The following is an 18,465-nucleotide window of genomic DNA, read 5'->3' as shown; positions in this document are numbered from 1 at the left end:
GCTCTCCTTTCTGAGTCAGAGCCATCTGTTAAATGAAGCAGCACATATTTGCTCTCTATTAAGTTAAGCATCAGTGATCATCATAGGGGGCAGGTTGAATTAACCTTCCTATTACCTTGAAGCTAACTCCTTTTATAGCTCACTATTTCAACACAGGATGGATCATTTCCACTTTCTCTTTCATATCACTCAGACAAAATTGACCTCTGTCACTGACACTTATTATCATTAGCTTCCAATAATTATTTATATTTATTTGTAATGTTAATATCAAGAATTAACATAAATCTGAATTGATCAAATACTTACAAAAAAGCAATTTTGAGTAATGTTATTTCAATAAAACAAGCGTAGAAAAATAGCACTTGCATCAGAAAATGTCTGATTGATTGAAAAAATGTAAATAACTAAATGAAAATTAAAAATAAAATTAAGAACGACATTGTGAAGTAAAATGAGTAGAACTTTATGCACAAAACTTGAGGTTTATGTAGCACATTGCTAAATGTATCAGGTTTATAGCCTGAGACACCTTATTAAATTATCCAAATATATTTCACCTCAAAGCTGTTTTACTTTGTAAGGTGACCTTGGGTGACATGAAAGGCGCCTCTAAATTAAATTTATTATTATTATTATTTGTCAATATTTTTATATTACTAATGGATCAGACGATGGAGTATGCTCGTGTTGTTGAGCATGTTTTGATTTTATGGCCAACAACTTTTTTGCCAATTTCGCCCACCCCTACCGACAATAAGAACACTGAGATTGCGACAAAAAGACTACTTTCTCTCGGGACTATTTCTTTATTTTACTGTTGAAATACTGTCTCGATATTATAACAACTTGTCCAGCCTCACGCCAAATGTCAGCTGGGATTGGCTCCAGCCCCCCGCGACCCGAGTGCAGATAAGCGGTTAAGGAAAATGAATGAATGAATGAATAAATGAATGACTGAATGAAAGAATGAATGAATTTGAGAACAAAAATTCACAACGAAATTAAAACTAAAACTAATCCAAAACTATTATAACCTTGCTATACACAGCTTGACATGCAATGGAAGAAGCAAATTGGGCTTTTAGGAGTCTAACCTAAAGAGACTAAGAGAAGTTGGGTGCATCCTATTGGCTTTAATATCATCAGGAGTATATTTTTGAGTCAGCAATTGAAGGAGCTACATCTGGAGGTTTCCAGCCCTATAGCTTCAGTGTTTACTCGCAGTCGTTTCTTCATGCATATAACGCACTGATGACCCCCTGATGCTATATCATTTGTAAGGGCTCCAGTGAAGTGACCATGCTCAGGGATGCACTGATCCGATACACAGAGTTGGCATCGGGGCCAATACTGACCTTATTAAGCGGTTTGGGTGTCAGCCATGATGTAACCATCCACATGAAATACAGTTTCTTTGTTAATGTGCTTCTAGAATTAATTGTTTGAGGTCGATAAGACTGCACCAAAGATGGTACTGAAAGCTTTGGATGCCTCCGCCTGGCTGAGTGTAGAGGAGTCCATAAAATAATTTTGTAATTCCTTGACCTGGGTCAGAGGATCCAGCAGGGAATTCACTGGCACCTGCTCACAGAGATGAGTCAAAGTTGTGAGAGCGCTGAGTTTTGTCTCTGAAAGGAGGCTGAAATGAGGTGAAGAAGTGCACAGATGGTGGGATAGCCAAATAGGGAGCATGATGACTGAACTGTTTGATGTGATCAAATTTTGATCTGATGAAAGAAGAGGTTCTTGGAAAGCTATGTGTAAAAGTGATCACCACTTTGGGGGAAAGAAGATTAGCAGAAGATTACCTTTCCTTTTCCGCTGCACTTAAACTCTCAAACATTGCTCAGATAAAGCCGAGGCACAGTCCCTGCTGCAGTTTGTGTATATTAAGTACAATTATAAAACAATTCTAACAGGCAAAGAGCCAAAGTGACAGTCAATATTTGTTGCGGCTTATCTATTGCACTAGATGGGAAGATTTTAAAAGTGATTTAGGTAAGATCAACTTATTAGAAACACACATTAAAGAGAGTCTGGATTTTTTTAAAAATGGGCTTTTCAGAGCTACTTATCCATAGTCAGTGTATTAGGTACTAAGGTTGTCACGATACTAAAATTTTCTACTCGATACCGATACTCAGGAAAATATTCGATACTCGATACCATTTTCGATACCACAAGGATAAAAACAAAGACCCCAAAATTTAACAGAAATATTTTTATTAACAAGAAAAATGCAACATGTAAAAATGAACAGAACCACAGGTTAAATATTTATAATATAAAACAGTTGCGCAAAAAGAAACTATGATAACAAGCTTCAGGTCTGAGGTAGTGCAAAAAATAAGTAAATACAATAAACAATAACAATATTTTGAGGTTGTATACTGTGCACAATATTAGGTAAGCTTGATTAAAAAAGAGGTAGAGTTGGCTGTGTGTGTTGCTGTTTGGTTGCAGGTTGACTTTTCTCTGCTTCATTCTGGGACTTCAAGAGAGAAAATAACACTTTTCAGTCACTAACATTTGTGTAAAGTTATTAACTCTATGCTTATGTATACTGACACTGTGTCAATTAACGTAATATGGGCATACTATGTGCTACATCGATACTTTTGAAAATGAGTATTGTATCCGGACAATGTATACAACGTTTTAGTATCTATACTTTTTTGAGTATCGATACTTTTGACAACCCTGTTAGGTACAGTAGATGGTAAGCAGCACACCTCCACTGTGGAGAAGCAGGCAGCAATACTGGCATGGAAACAAAGCAATGTATTGCTATAGATGGGGGCAGCAGGAAAACATATTTTGGCCACCTAAAAATATCATAATCAATTGTGTTAAGTGTACTCTATTTTTAGAATATTTTACCACTTTGCCTTATTGTCGGACAGCCCTTTCCTGTAGAGAGCTGAAGCCGGTATATGTGCTCTCTTCAAAGCCACCAGACTCCTTTTAAAAAAAACAGTAATTTTACCTTGCAGACTGTGGGAGTTGCTGGTCTACCTCTGCAGCTGTTCTTGTTCTACTGTTTCTGTCAATGGAGTCTGGTGGCTTTGAAGAGAGCACAGATAATAGCTTCAGTTCTCTGTGGAAAAGGGCCGTCTGATGGCAAGGTAAAGTGGTGAAAAAAATTAAAATAAAGCGTACACTTTTAAACTTTATTTAAGTTGCGAAAATGTTTTTTTTGCTGCTGCCTCAGTCGACAAGGCTTCCATGCATGTACTCCTGCAGCTGAACACCATCTATTGCAGGTAAAACACTGATTTAGTAGCTTATTTGACCCCACTTAAAAAAACACAAAGTATCCCTTTAAACAGGTTGTAAGGCCCGGAGGCCAGGTATTATAAAAGCTGTCGTTCAGAAATCGAACATAATACAATTCTATACAACACCACTTGAAGCTTAAAAATGACTATTGAGTTGAATCAAAACCTCTCCAAACCTCTCAAGAATACTACTTGTTGCATGATTCATATATGAAAGTGCATTATATCATTTTTCTGACTCTCTTTTTTCTTTTCTAATGAATCATTTTCTTTCTCTCTTCTGCAGATGTTTGATGGATAAGGGGTTTGTGAGGATTGGGAAGTGGTTCTTCAAGCCACATGAGCTGGAAGAAAAGTCTTTGGGCAACAGGTAAGAAGAACATTCAACACACACACACACACACACCTCATTGAAGCGAGGTTTCATGATTGTTATAGTCTAAGAGAAATTCACACTACAGAAGTCCATGTGTGTGACCGTGTGTGTGTCAAAGTGTGACACGGCAAGGAACTGTGAATGGCTTTCATGTGATTCAGTATTTGTCGAGTCTCCTCTCCTTGATGTTCCAGCGGCTGGCTCATGGTGTGAGACTATTAAAAACCAGGACAGTGAATGGTAGTGAGAGGTGAGAGGCGAGCTGAGGGGAGCTCTCACAGCTCTCTCTCTCTGGGTGAGGGGAGGGTGGTTGTGTCTGTGTGTCAGTGTCACGCTGCGTAAGTGTGTAGGCAATGTGGGAGACAGACAGAGAGCCTGAAACAGAGTAAAAAAGAGGGGTGGGTGCGATGACAGTTGCTCAACTTGTTGCTTCAGCCATTATAGTCTGCCCACTCGAGCTGCTCCTGCTGGTGAGGCTGCAACATTCCTTACATCTCTAACATAGCGCTGCTTTAATGCTTTAAGTGTTCAAGAAGGAAAGGCACTTAGCTGTCAAGTTGCTCATTATAGAAATCTGTTAGAACATTGCTCAGAGGCAGAAACAACAAAAAAACATCCTTTTATTCATATTTACTTTGGAGTGTTTGAACTGCAAAGCTGCAAATTGCATTGTCATTCAAATATGTGGTGCAAATTAAGAGATACACAGGAAACTCATGCTCTCAAAAGTTGCTGACACAAATGCAGTCTGCTGTGATGTGCTGAAGCAAACTCAGGTTTAGCTGTTCAGAGCAGGTGGAAGTCCCTCAGTGAGGCGCGGCACGTGACTTCTCAAGAGAGTGTGTGTCGCTTCTGTGTTTGGAGAAATACTGTGAGAAGACCTGACATGACTGAATTTTTTGTACCTAAAAGCACTCTTGTGGTCACATATACTGCACATACAGGTGGTGCATTAAAGAGGAAATCTGGAGAAACATAATGAACACAGCTGCTTGTATGCTGAACACGTGGGGGCACTGATAGAGAGGTGGGGGAAACAGTCGATAAGGCTTAGTATGGGGATATTTTGCTTGGATGCCAAGTATCAATATTTTATTATACACATTTGTTATTATTGCAAATACAGATATTTTCTTTGGTACCAGAACGATAAAATCAATTGCTTTTTCAGTCCACTAAAGATCAGAGGTGCTTGCATTATTTATGACAGGTTTTTATTACAGTTTTGGTCAGTCTATCTGCTTGACAATCCTGATTTCCTGCAATAAAAATAATTTAAGTGAGATAAACGGACCAAAACCTTCATCTTATTAGTTAAAAGAGTTTTACTTTGGGGACATAATATGCAGTAAATTGCAATGTATTTTATCACAATACTCACACTTAACATCGCAATAATATTGCAACGTGACTTAAATATTGTGATTCCCAGTCATTGAAAAGTTAGATGCGTTTGGAAAGGATGTGAATCAAATTCAAAACACTTTACACAATACTAATAATACCATGGGTGCGTCTTTTAGCTTTTTTCATTTTTTATCAAGATTGGGGAATTTTTTTTTTTACAGCTTTCTGTACATTTATTGGGTACATCATTCTGTTAGACAAGTAGAAATTGCTTATTAATTATCCCATTGAAAAGGCTAAAATTTAGAATAGAGATTCACTGGAAGATCAGTAAATAACAATTATAGGAAGTAAGAGGTGTGATACTGAGCAACATCAGTGTACCTGATACTGTGTGTGTGTGTGTGTGTGTGTGTGTGTGTGTGTGTGTGTGTGTGTGTGTGTGTGTGTGCATACATACTCTATGCATACCAACATATGTCAAGATTCTCTCTCCCTCAGTGTTTGAGTGCAGAGATTTACATGTGTGAGTGTCTCTTTTATACATCATGTAATTCCTCTTGGTTTTGACAGCTCTGTATGAATATGTTGTCAGCTGGTACGCCCCCTGCTGATCCAATCCTGACTTGTTCTGTCTGTGAATTATTGAACATCCTGGAAGGAGAAACACAGAGAGAGAGAGAGGGAGAGAAAGACATTCTTGGGCACAAACAAATACAAATCTTATGTAGATGCCTGCACAAGCCATTTCATGCCTGCACTCTGCGGGTGTTGCGTGTATCACATTGTGTAAGTGAACCGTGGTGTTTTTGCCTTCCACATGTCTCCACTGCTTGCTTCCAGCACACATGCAAACACATACTGTCCTAAATGCCCACACACACACACACACACACACACACACACACACACACACACACACACACACCATCCCTTGTTCCCAGAATAGCAGTGTTGCCCCACAATTGACAGTGTGAGCCCTCAGGACCCCTGCAGATCCCTGGCTGTCAGTGTTTTCATGCCATGAGGGAACATTGCTCAGTTAGGCATACACTGACCTCCTGCCTCAGCTGTAACCAGCTCCTTTGTCTCTTCTTCACTCCCACACTGTGCCTTTTATACCCAACAGGGGGCGCTTTGGTGCTAATATCCATGCCATGCCCCCTTACCCGTGCCAACTCCTGCGCCTTGGCGCCGCCGCCTTTGTCAGGCTTATCTGGTGTTTATCTCATATGTGTCTCCGGGGCACGGCAAGGATTGGCACATCCAGGACACATCCAAACCACCCTCCTCCTCCTCCTCCTCCTCCTCTTCTACCCCCCCCACCCCACCCCTCTCAGCACAACTCTCATGCTCTCTTTGTGTCTGAATGGGAGGAAAGCACTCTGGGTTGGTAACGGATTGCATCAGACGCTGAGGGGAGCGAGAGTTACAGGGATGCAGAGAGAGTGTGAGAGGAGAGGCATGAGAGAGAGAGGAAGAGCAGGGAGGAGGCTCAGTGTGTGTGGTGGGGAGGTGGGGATCAGAGAAGGTGGGGGGTCGTAAATTAATCATTACTATAGACGGCTGAATGGATGTATTAGAGTCTGTCTCTCTCATTACTTCAGTCAATTCTATGCATGCCAAGTATACTACACAGTATATTTGGTAATCTAGGTGCTTTCATTCGCATTAATGGCCATATACTCATGCATAAGTAATGTTCATATTTTACAGTGTAATAGAGCTGTCCTCTGGTGCTAGACCATGAAACAGAAACAAGACGCTGTGCCTGTTTAAACTACTTTTTTTTAAAATCGCAGAAATCCTCACCTGACCTGAGAGGATAAGCTTTTCTCTCCTCTCCTCTCCTCTCCTCTCCTCTCCTCTCCTCTCCTCTCCTCTCCTCTCCTCTCCTCTCCTCTCCTCTCCTCTCCTCTCCTCTCCTCTCCTCTCCTCTCCCCAGGGACCAATGACATTGAGATATTATTAGCCATCTCCTAGGCAACAAACATTTGGTGTTAGGCCACATGACAAGGTCACAGAATCTCCAGAAAAAACAAACAAACAAACAACAAAAATATAGATGAAAAACGTTTTTTCCACAGATCCACATTTTACATACACTCTGTTGGGCATGCATCTCTGTTTAGACCAGTGCAATAATTTAACTGATGCCAAAATGTATTTTTATTTGTTTGCATGCTATTAAAATAGCATGGGTAAACTGATGCTGGGACGAAGGAAGCCAGGGGGTTTATACAAAGTCCTCACTAATATAATTCTTTTTTTGTAATTTAATCCAGTTTAATCACGGAGAGATGAGAAAAACAACAAGAATAATGAGCAAGTATGAGTGAATAAGTAAGAAAGAAAAAAATACATAATTGGTATGTTTGTATAAATCTTTCCCTCGGTACTTGCAAGGACTTAAAGAAAACATTATGAAATCACAGTTGCAGTATGGGAGAGAAAAAGGCACATGCTTTTACCTCATTTTATTCTTAATCTTCATTCAAAATAATGTGATAAGTATATACTAGTGGTCTTTAGGGGCCAGCTGATTATTTGACTGGTCACAGAGGTTACTGACAAGGGAAATGCCCCCATGAGTTTTTGATTGATAGATTGAAGCTCTCAGACTGACTGGCACACAGATGGATAAGGTTAAACGACTTACCGACTGAATGAATGGTGGACTGGTGGACTGACAGAAATACTCTGAGACTTAGTTAGACTTAAAGGGTTTAAATTTTGAGCATTAGGATTTAGAAAGAGTGTCGAGTGAGGAATTCTTAATTTGTTTTTCAATACTTCAGTCAGTAAATGCTTGTTAGCAACATTAAGGAGAAGACATCTTGTTTATTGTTCCTCTCCCTCCATACATTTGCTTTGCAATTAACTGCTTAAATGCAAACACTTAAACTACTTCAGTTAGAAACAATCAAACCTCAAGATGTTAAGCTAATTCATAACATTTATAATGGAAGTAAATGGATGAACAATCAATCCTACTTCATTAAGAACTCTTCCTAGTTTTTCAGGTCACCATGACCATACTTTGCTCAAATGCAAGGTGTTCTAGACATTTTCAAAATTTGATTTGCAGTTTCTGCAGGGTGAGGAAGGTAAGGGTGTGTTGAGTTCACATGAGAAGAATCCCCTCTGTCTTTTTTTAACCCATAAGAACCCAAAGTGACACGCATGTAAAAAATACTTTAAATGTTCTAGAATCTCGCATATTCAGCTTTATGCTTCACCTTAACTCATTAAGTCCCTTAGTGAGACTGTTTGACTGTGACAGGAAGTGACTTCTTCAAAATGTGGCTGTGACTGGAAACAGAAATGTGAAATAGTAGATAATTTCAAAAAGCTTATTTTTTTGTTACTTTAAACTTTAAGTTTAAACCCATTTAACAATTCTAATCTGTTAATGTCCTTTGTTGCATTTAACCTGTTTTGATCATATTTCCTGAACAAATTAATATAAAACATGTAACAAAAATATAGCTGTGACGTATACGTCAGGAAAAGGCAAATTTGTGTTTCTGTAAGCAGAAAAGGTGTCAAGTTTATTTATTTTAAAATAAGAAATATCATAAACATAAATTCCATATACGCCCAATGTAACGTTTATGTCACATCACAGATCTTTGACATTTAGGTTTTAGTTTTTTTTAAACCATCATAAATGTGTTCTATGTGGTCCACTTGGTCTGTGGTATATCCCCCATAATTTTCCTTCAAGGATAAATAGGTCCGGGCTCTTCACTAGTGTGAAAATGACACTGAAATACATATTTGTGTGTAGGAAAAAATAATAAAACAAGGGATGCACAGTGATATTGGCACATCTTTGATATCAGCAGATAATAGCTTTAAAAATAAATATTGGCATTGGTGAAAAATGAACATTCGTGCCAATAAGATTAAGCACATGTGACGCTGAAGTGTGCAACAAATGCATCAACAAGTGCAAGAAATATGTAGAGCGTATACTTTCACATGATCCCTGTGGACTTAGATTACATTATTTCCTTGTTTTACCATTTGTGAATGATGTGCCTATTGTCAGGATTGTCTCAGGGAAAGCATCATCCAAGCATGTAGGATGGATTTTTGTTTGAAAATGTTACAGAAAAATTAATTTGACATCTTTCACATGTAACCTAAGTTGAAGTAGTTTTCTTATTTTGCCCAGGGAATGCGTACATTTTGAAAAGCATTGCATTCTGATCTGCATCTGCCATGTCATGTGGCTTCATAACATTGTAATTCTACAACAGGAGAGACTTGATGCTCTAGCATTGGCAAACCGCTAAAGTGGATTAGAAAATAAATAATAAATGATAAATGGGATGTCACAAAAATTCCCTATTGCGTATCACTAATAAAGACACTTTTAACACAAGTAAGAATTTTACTGTTCCAATAATATGTGCTTCAGTTGGTAGTAAAAAGGCTTTTATAGACGTCACTGGAAAATCCAATGTATTTAAATACAGCTGAGATGTATGCAGACCCATTGATTGACTACATGCAATGTGATCAATACAAATATTAGTGTACTACAGGGGGATGAGACAGTGTCTGATGTCATGTTTATTTCAATATTATTTAAGTCCTTTTGAGATAAAATTTCAGGAGTGGCACCCTTTTATTCACCCCTGTTACTTATTTGGACTACTGAACTATTTGCATTTTCTGCTTTGAAGCGTGTTCTACATGTGTCTCGGGCCTCCCTGGAGACACAAAGCAGTGAGCATATGATGCGCTATCCCCTAGATTTCTAATATTACCAGGTAAAACTGCTGAGAGCGAAAGAGAGAGAGAGCGAAGGAAGAGAGGGGGAAAACACATAGATCAATAGAGAGGACGGTGATACATCACAGGTACAGCCTACTAACAGAGCCTTTTCCTCTTTTTTAATTAGGACCACAGATATGATGGTAAAAGCCAGAGGTAGCTCAAAGTATTCACAGTCACTCTCAGCTGTTTTTAGCTCTAAGAAATCTAATTTAGACTGCTATAGACTGATTTTTTTTTCAGTGCTCCTGAGCCTGAAGAGATCCCGACGAGTGTGCACAGTTTGTGTCCTTGAGCACCTTTCCATTGTGAATCCATATAAATAGTTGGAGCGGTGTTTGAGCACAAACACTGTGATAGCAACACTGGCTAAAACCACCCACTGGGGGCCACTGAATAATACATCAAGCTGACTGCAGCCCCCTTCTGCTCGTGTTAATACTGGTGTGTCACGCGTGCGTGCAGGAACTTGTGCACACACCTGCATTAGCCAGAGAGGATTGGTTGGCGGTTTGGGTTGGATTTGTTTGTATGGAATCAACTTATCGTGCCGGTGCAGCGGAAGGACTTTTAGAGCATGTGTACATGCTGCTCACAAGAGCTTTACAAGAGGGTAAACATCCTCTACATCGGTCCACCGGAGCCGTGTTGACACTCTTGTGTTTCCAAGATGTGTTCAGAATGTGTAGGGAGATGATAGAGAGTTAGAAGATGAAGATAATAGTGCTGCTTTGGTGGCAGCAAAGAATTGAAGGTGCAGATTAAAGAGCTTAATCCCCCAGATTTGAGAGAATCTGAGAAAATGCTATCATGCCTGCTTAGTGCATATGACTGTTAATGATATCTAAACACAGTTATCACATCGCTGGCTTCAGATGCTTCAAACGGTGAAAATAGAAGCTTTGAGTGCAGTTTTTTTTCTTCAAACTTTTTATTGCTTTCTAACTCTAATCTAATCTTGTTTTATTTTTTCTCCCACTGGGTTAGACATAAGAGCATCCCCACAGCAGAGATAACCATTGTTATTTTGTCTGCATGTGTTTGCTCACACAGATGCATATGTGTCAAGTCCATGATGCATGTCGGACATTAACCGGCTCCCCCGCTGGCTGGTTGGCAGAGTCGTGATGGGGTGAAAAGACACGTTGCCGCATGAACCCAACATAGTTGCTTTACTTTTTTTATTTTTTATTTTGTGGGAATCAAGCATGCGTGTGATGCACGTATGTGGGCTACATGTTGTTACTATAACTGTGTGTTTATGCATGTGGCAGCAGGAGGTGGGCTGGCTTCTGGGGCTCCAGCGCTGAATGATTTTCCAAAAGCCCTGAATATTTTAGGTTTTTAAAATTCCTCAAACTTTGTGTCATTTTCTTTCAGTTTCTCTGACAAGACTGGCAATTCAAACCTCCACAAGTTACTCATTCCCTCTAAAGTACTGGCTTTAAATGCCAGTTTTTGTTTGATGATGACCGAATATAAGGTTGATTATATTCAACATAAAAATGTATAACTAGAAGTTTTCCTCATTTTACTTCTTATATGTTATATTTGCAACCTGTGCTCATAACTGCATCATTTAAAATTATTAATTGAACATAATTCTGTTTGAAAAGGAAAAAAAATCCCTGTCATATTCAACATCAAATTTTTTTTGCTTTCTTTTTGGTTCAAAATGTCAAAGTGTCAAAGTGAGTCATATAGGTGAGGATGTACTAAAAAAACAAAACATGGCATGGTAAACATTTTTAACTGACAGAATGAAATAATTAAAAAACAGAGAAAATAGCCCAAAACTCCAAAGGGTTAATGGAGCAAAAGTTTTATTATTTTGAAATTACTCTGCTGTTCCTGAAAGGTATCTAACATTCTTTATCTAACATTAGAAACCACATCTACTCTGCATTGTTTAGGATCCTTGATTTACAATTAGAATAGACCAGGTTATAATGGGACGATTTAAATCTAGCGGGTTTGTCAACTAAACATTCTTGGTGTGGACTCTTCTCCAGCATAGCATGACAAAAATAGGTTTCAAGAGTAGAAGTTCTGTTAACGCCAAACTCCTACCCTACCTTTGTTATGTAACTGAAAGCAACATTCTTGTTTTCCTCCATAACATCCTCTTTACCTCTGCCATGATGTCTACAGGATGATTTTTTTTTACACAGCAACTATTATGTTTTTCCCAAATAATTAACAGATTATTATGCTTTTTTTTTTTTTTTAACAAATGCCCTAAAAATCGTAAAGCATGCAAAAGCATGACCCTAAACCTGCCTCAGTTTGGGCCCCCAGTGCTTTCAAGATCTGTAAAAGCCTCTGGCATGTTCTTGTGTACCTTATATACACATTTGCGCATATAAGATATTAACTGTATTTTCACTGTTAACTCTGGTATATAAGCTAAGCTATACATATGAAGCTTAATGAAATAGACACACACACGCACGGACAGTGACGTGTGTGTGTGTGTGTGTGTGTGTGTGTGTTCTCCGGCTCTACATTCCCTGATTGATTTCACCATAAAATTGTGCTCAGTAGCCACCCATTAAAACTCTGATCTCATCGATATGTGTGCAGCAATTGCAGTGCGTGGCACTGAATTATTCACCTCCTCCTCTTTCTCTCACACTCGTTTTGCTCTCACTCCTCATTTTACACTGTATCTTTCTTCTCCTTGTCCTCCTAATTTCCTCTCTATCCTTCTATTCTCCCTTTTCGTCTCAGTCTTATTCATGCGTCTCCGTCAATCCTCCACCTCTGGTGCTCGCTCCGTCTCCATCTTCTTCTATTCCTGTCTTTCTTTCTACTCTGCTCTTCCTCCTTTCTTCCTCCTCTCACTCTCACCTCTTTTTCTCAACCCCCCCACACCCCCGTTCCCTCTCTCTCTCCCTCTCTCTGTCTCCTCTCTCTGTCTCTCCAGTACTGTCAGCCCTGAGGCGAGTCTCAGCCATCACTCCTCTTCATTTATTAATACCTGTACTCATACAGCCCAGCACACACAGCTGCCTCACATCTCTGTCCACTGTCCTCACACACATACAAATACACACACGCACACACTTGCAGAGTGCACAAATGTCCCAGAGGATGCAAGAAGCTCAGTGTGTCCACACACCCACACCCGCTTACTGTGCAGAAAAATGCCCTTTGTAAAAGGACAGGGAGCATCAATCTCCCAGCTGCGTCAGCCTGCAGTTTGATGCTCTTTTTGTAGTTCTCCTTTTGCCTGACTCGCATTTAATTGCACTTTATTGCAGCTATAATAGATCTTAGGTCATAATTGTTGCACATTAGTTAATGGTTAGACTGATTGCTTGTATAGTTTATCAGATATAATTGTGTACCCAACTGCACCTTCCCTCTGTTCGCAATATTAAATGACTCATCAGTAGGCTTTTTTTTTTTGGGCTTTGCTCTGTATCAGGTAGATTTAATTGAGAGCACCAAGGTGAGCAATTCTTTATCAGCACACAGTAATTCCAGCTGAAATATCTAAAGTATCCAGACACTAATTCAGCTGGATCGCTGTCTAATTTCAGAAGAGACACGCAAAGAGAGAACAGTTGATTTCAACAGCGATTCACAGCTATTTGGCCAGAGCTGCCGTTTTTACGAGGGGCCTTCAGGGAGCCATGTTTTTGTACACACATCAGCCCTGATCAGTGCACACACATCTCATAAAAATATATAACAACAATATAAACAGAATTATCAACACAAGAGGGAAATGAATTTTAATGGATGCTTCATTTCACAGCCTTATTTAATCTGTGCAGTGCAGCCAGAACAAAAAGAGTAACAGAGAGAAATACATACAATTTATAAATCAATCAACAAAATCAGAACATGAAAAAACATTTAAAAAAACAAACGTATTCATCTTAAAGGTGTTGTATGTAACATTGCCACATTAAAATGACAAAAAAATGGCGAGACCTGTATTAGATATTTTGTTGAGTTGTGTACCATTCTTAAGATAAATCTGTAATTTTAATTAGGTGATGGTTTATTTGGTTGCCTGTCAATCGCATCATATCCTCTCTGAGCATGCATCAAAATTGTAGTTGGCTGTAAGAAGTTGTCATAAATTGACTTTTTATCCAGTTTCAAGCCATATTTTTATGGTAAACTGTTTAGATCTTAAATTTATGTTTTAACCGGATGAAGAATTGAAGTCGTTGGACATCTATCATAGAAACAAGCTGAGTAAAGGTTAGCAGCAACTTGCCCTGCAGCCCCTCCAGGCGCCCTGTGTCCTCTGAACAGTGTTGCTGAAACTGCTTTATTCAGTGTTTTTACCATTTTTAATCACTGGGTTTGTTTCAGAGAGGAGGAGACCTCTGTGCATAATTTAGCTCTAGGTAAAAACATGCTGAACAATGAACACTGAAGGAATCCTTACCGGGAGAAGCGGATTGTGATGGTGGTGAAGACAACAACTCCCATGATCCCACGCTCACAAAACTCTTGTCTTTTGTTATTGCTTTGATTGAAAGAACCATAGCTGCAGATGCATTTAAGTGCCCGTAGTTGTGTGTATCCATATAGAGAAATGACTTTATGCAGAATCAGTGCAACATAAAGGATAATTGGAGCATGTGGCTTTTCAATAGACCGTGTTTAAATATGTAAAATGTAAATATGTGACTGCATATGTGCACGTCCGTTAGCTGAACTGGTACTCTTGACTTGCAGCTGTTGCCTGAGTGTTTCCATGCAGCTATATATAGCTCTTCATATGGTGTAATGATGCACTGAGGACAAGGTTGGAGGGCAGTGACATTGAAAGCATTTTGACTCATGTGTTGTACAAATGTAAATTGTGGAGATGACAGACGAGTGCTGCGTGCGTGAGAGAACCAGTGTGTGTGTGTGTGTGTGTGTGTCTCTGTGTGTGTCTGTGTCTGTGTCTGTGTGTGTGTGTGCGTGTGTGTGTGTGTGTGTGTGTGTGTGTGTGTGTGTGTGCACTTCTTCCTGTGATTTGTGCATCATTGTGTTCAAACCACTTGGGGTTTTTTTTCTGCGGGAGCATCAGGAATGTTTATGAAGCAGAGAAATTAGCCTCTTCTTTCTCTGGGTGCACTTGGCGCCATCTGGAGGCCACCACGGTCAACGCCACAAGATATTTGGCTCCCTTAAGACTGTCTTTAGTTCTGCCCATGACTGAATGTGGATGGAACTGACCATTTTATTGAATTTGATGATCCATTACAGCTCAAATGTAGGTCCAGCTCCCTCAGGGCAAAGGGGATATTGCATAGGCAGCAGGGTAATCACGGGGAGATTACAGTACCTGCTGACTTTATTGTCAATCTGATATATATATATATATATATATATATATATATATATATATATATATATATATATATATATAAACCAAGGTAGTAAGGAGCTTTATAGATTAAAAATATACATCAGTGAAGCCGTCTTGGTTGTTAATGATGTCCAGCCCGCCCACTGGTATGTAGATTGCAATAAGACCCCACCAATTACTCCTCTGTGATTAAAAAAGGAGCAATGCATGATGAACTATGCCTGGGCTGTGTAATAAAGAGAGCGCTGCATATGTAAACATGTAGTCACCACAATCAGTCATAAGCAAATGAGGATTTATACCTGCAATAAGGAGCCTGTGTGGGAAATGATGAAGATGATCAATGTAGGTAGAGCTCAGCGAGGCTTTTACAATGACACATTCTGAGTGTTGTTCTTTAAATTGCTGTTTGGAGAAAAACACTTATCATCTGTCACACCGCTGCCCCAAAGACCGACACGTTCATGTTGTACATTTGTTTTTCAATAACTGTGATTTATGGGTTTGTTTAATCTCAAATTTAACATAATTAAATGCAATTCTGATTCAATTTAAATCTCAGTTTAATTATGTTAACAGTTGTGCAGGTGAAATTAAATTGGACAAAGAGATTCTGTTTTACAGCACAAACTCTTATTGCCAATTAATTCAATTTTTCACGGTGTGAAAGATTTGGTTCACATCTTTCAATGACAGATTCTACTGGACTGTTGTTTTTTAATCTCTCTGTGGTCTCACAAACTAAACCATTACTGTCTTCTGTCCCCAGTGAACACCTATCATGCTCCTTCTCCTTCTTCCTCCACGGGGAGAGCAATGTGTGCACCAGTGTGGAGATCGCCCAGCATCAGCCTGCATACCACGTCACAGAGCACCACATCTGCCTGGCGCAGACTTCCATCACACCAGTACAAGGTAACATCACAAAGCCATCGTTTGTTTTCTATGGATTATGCACACGGCAATAAACAAAAGTGAGGCTTAGTGAACATGCACTGTAATGAAGTAGAACCAGAGACTGATGATCATGTAAAAAACAATTTGCCATATGTTACAAATACTTGATGTGCAATGATCAAATCAGCACTAGTGGCCGAATTATTCAGATAGAAGCAAAGCTGTATTTGTATAGCACACTTTATTCCAAGTAAAACAACAATGTTTTGCACAATTTGTGTTAAAATCAATCAATCAATCAACTTTAATTTACATAGCACCTTTCAAACAAATCCAGTGTAATTCAAAGTGCCATACAGATTGAAAACAACAAGAAGTTAGGATATTCAATAAAAGAACAGTAAAATTAAGGTGAGGTAAAAACAGATGAAATTATAAAAGAATGCATGTATACAAGAATTAGAATTAAAATAAACATTGATTATAAACAATAAAATATAGATAAAACAGATAAACTATAATAAATAAAACAAGTAAAAAAAATTGTGATAGTAAGATAATAAGACGTTAATAATAAAAGCCAGATTAAAAAGAGATAGGTTTTTAGTTTACATTTAAAAGTATCAATGTCAATAAAGAGACACTCAAATACTACATGTGAGATAATCATTAAGAATTATGTCTAAAATTGTGAAAAGTGAGAATTGATAAGATATGAATAAAAACGTCCATTGTGATATGATTGGAAGAGATTCATTCATAAAGTTTTGAGAAGATTATACTCTTTATCTGTCAAGAATATATCACATTTTTGCAATTATTTCATGGAAAGAGGTAAAAAATATTTTTTCCCAACTTTATGCATAAGCCTGTATAAGCTCATGAAACTTCCTGCAAACTCATGTATTTACTATTCACCTCCTCAGTATGTATATTTTCTGTGCAATATAATGGAATAAAGCAATATTGATGAAATGATTTCTACAGTCTTTACATCTTTCCTTCTTCTTCTCCCCTTTCTGTGTGTCTGCAGTGATCCTGAGTCCATACGGTCTGAGCGGCACTCTAACAGGTCAGGCCTACAAGATGAGCGATCCAGCGGCACGGAAGCTGATGGAGGAGTGGAGCTACTTCTACCCCATGGTACTTCAGCAGAAAGAGGGAAGTGGAGAAAAGGAAAAAGAAGAAGCCAGCCAGGCCTATGATCGCAACTGTCACGCGGCGGTGGAGGTCATCGTAGGTAAGAAAAAAGTCAACATGTTTGTTGGATTTAAAGGAGTGTGAAACCTGCACACCAGGCAGTTTTAGCTGAGGTATTATTGGATGGGGGGCTATTGAAGTGCACTTTGGCTGCAATGATCCTCACTGTGTTTTATCACATCTCAGAGTGGAAAAGGGGAAATGACTGTAAGGGAGGAGGGAGCAGGAAGGAAAGATAGGGAAGTCGAGGCAGAAGCCCCGGGGAGTTACTCTAACAGCTTTGTCTAATCAGTCTGATCCCACAGCATTGCTTTGACCTGATTATAATCAAAACTCTTATGGATACCAGTGGCTTTAAGCCAGCTAGTTTTTACTCCCTGAAATGATAGTGCAAAGGAAGTGTGAAGGGTTTTATAAGATAGATTTCTATGAGCAGGGAAAGTGTGTGATTGCATTAATAGATAAGGAGGAAGTACACTGCATACAGTATAAAGTTACTGTACTTAAAGCATTTTCATCACAACAGTATTAATGAATGATAGGTTGCTGAGCACAAAGACATATTTAGGCACAACTAATCTAATGTGGGTATAACCTAGCTGATAATCATTTTATTTTATTTTATTTATTTTTTTGTATTTATGTATTTTTATCTGGGCTTTGAAAATGTACCATATAAACATCATTATTACATATGCACAGATTTTTTTAAAATTAAAAATATTTTTCCATCTCCTGTCTCACCAGTTATCTTATTAAATCAGAGTATATTTCACAAAAGATGTATTTAAGTGAATTTCTATTTTCAATAAAAAGAGAATAAAAGAAAAAAAAGAGCTGCATCCATCCCATTGTTTCATTACAGTGAATAATGGGCTTCTTTTCCTCTTCTTAGGTGGAGTAAGGATGACCTACCCAGCTGCTTTAGTGCTGATCGCCCAGGGGGACCTACCGGTGGAGCAGCCTCCACCTGTTCCTGCAGCTCAGGGCCTCAGCAGGGAGCCCAACCACTGCAGTGTGCCGCTCACACCGCCAACGTCACCGCAGCAGCCCTGCTCAGGTAACAAATACACACACAGACACAACTTGCAGCAGGACATACATTCAACATTATACACACATGTTGAAACATCACAAAAACTGTATTTAAAGTCAGATTATTCCTCATTAATTAAAAATATGTTCTTCAGTGATATTTTATATATACAGTCATGGAAAAAATGATTATACCATTGTTTTCTTCAATTTCTTGTTCA

At 38.7% G+C, this 18,465-nt stretch overlaps 1 protein-coding gene across 1 annotated transcript in view; it reads left to right on the top strand.

Moving 5' to 3' along the window:
- Positions 1-18,465, top strand: part of LOC131992282 (mediator of RNA polymerase II transcription subunit 13-like) — a 98,950-nt gene that overhangs the window by 62,395 nt on the left and 18,090 nt on the right. Inside the window, exons 4-7 of the mRNA XM_059357801.1 lie at positions 3,568-3,651; positions 15,882-16,027; positions 17,043-17,249; positions 18,105-18,269. Of these exons, the coding sequence (XP_059213784.1) occupies positions 3,568-3,651; positions 15,882-16,027; positions 17,043-17,249; positions 18,105-18,269 (602 nt within the window). The remainder of the gene's footprint in view (positions 1-3,567; positions 3,652-15,881; positions 16,028-17,042; positions 17,250-18,104; positions 18,270-18,465) is intronic.

This window comes from Centropristis striata, chromosome 19 (assembly GCF_030273125.1).
Source record: "Centropristis striata isolate RG_2023a ecotype Rhode Island chromosome 19, C.striata_1.0, whole genome shotgun sequence".
Lineage (NCBI taxonomy): Eukaryota > Metazoa > Chordata > Actinopteri > Perciformes > Serranidae > Centropristis > Centropristis striata.
The sequence above is the reverse complement of the archived record's forward strand: the minus strand, read 5'-3'. Positions and strand labels throughout refer to the sequence as shown.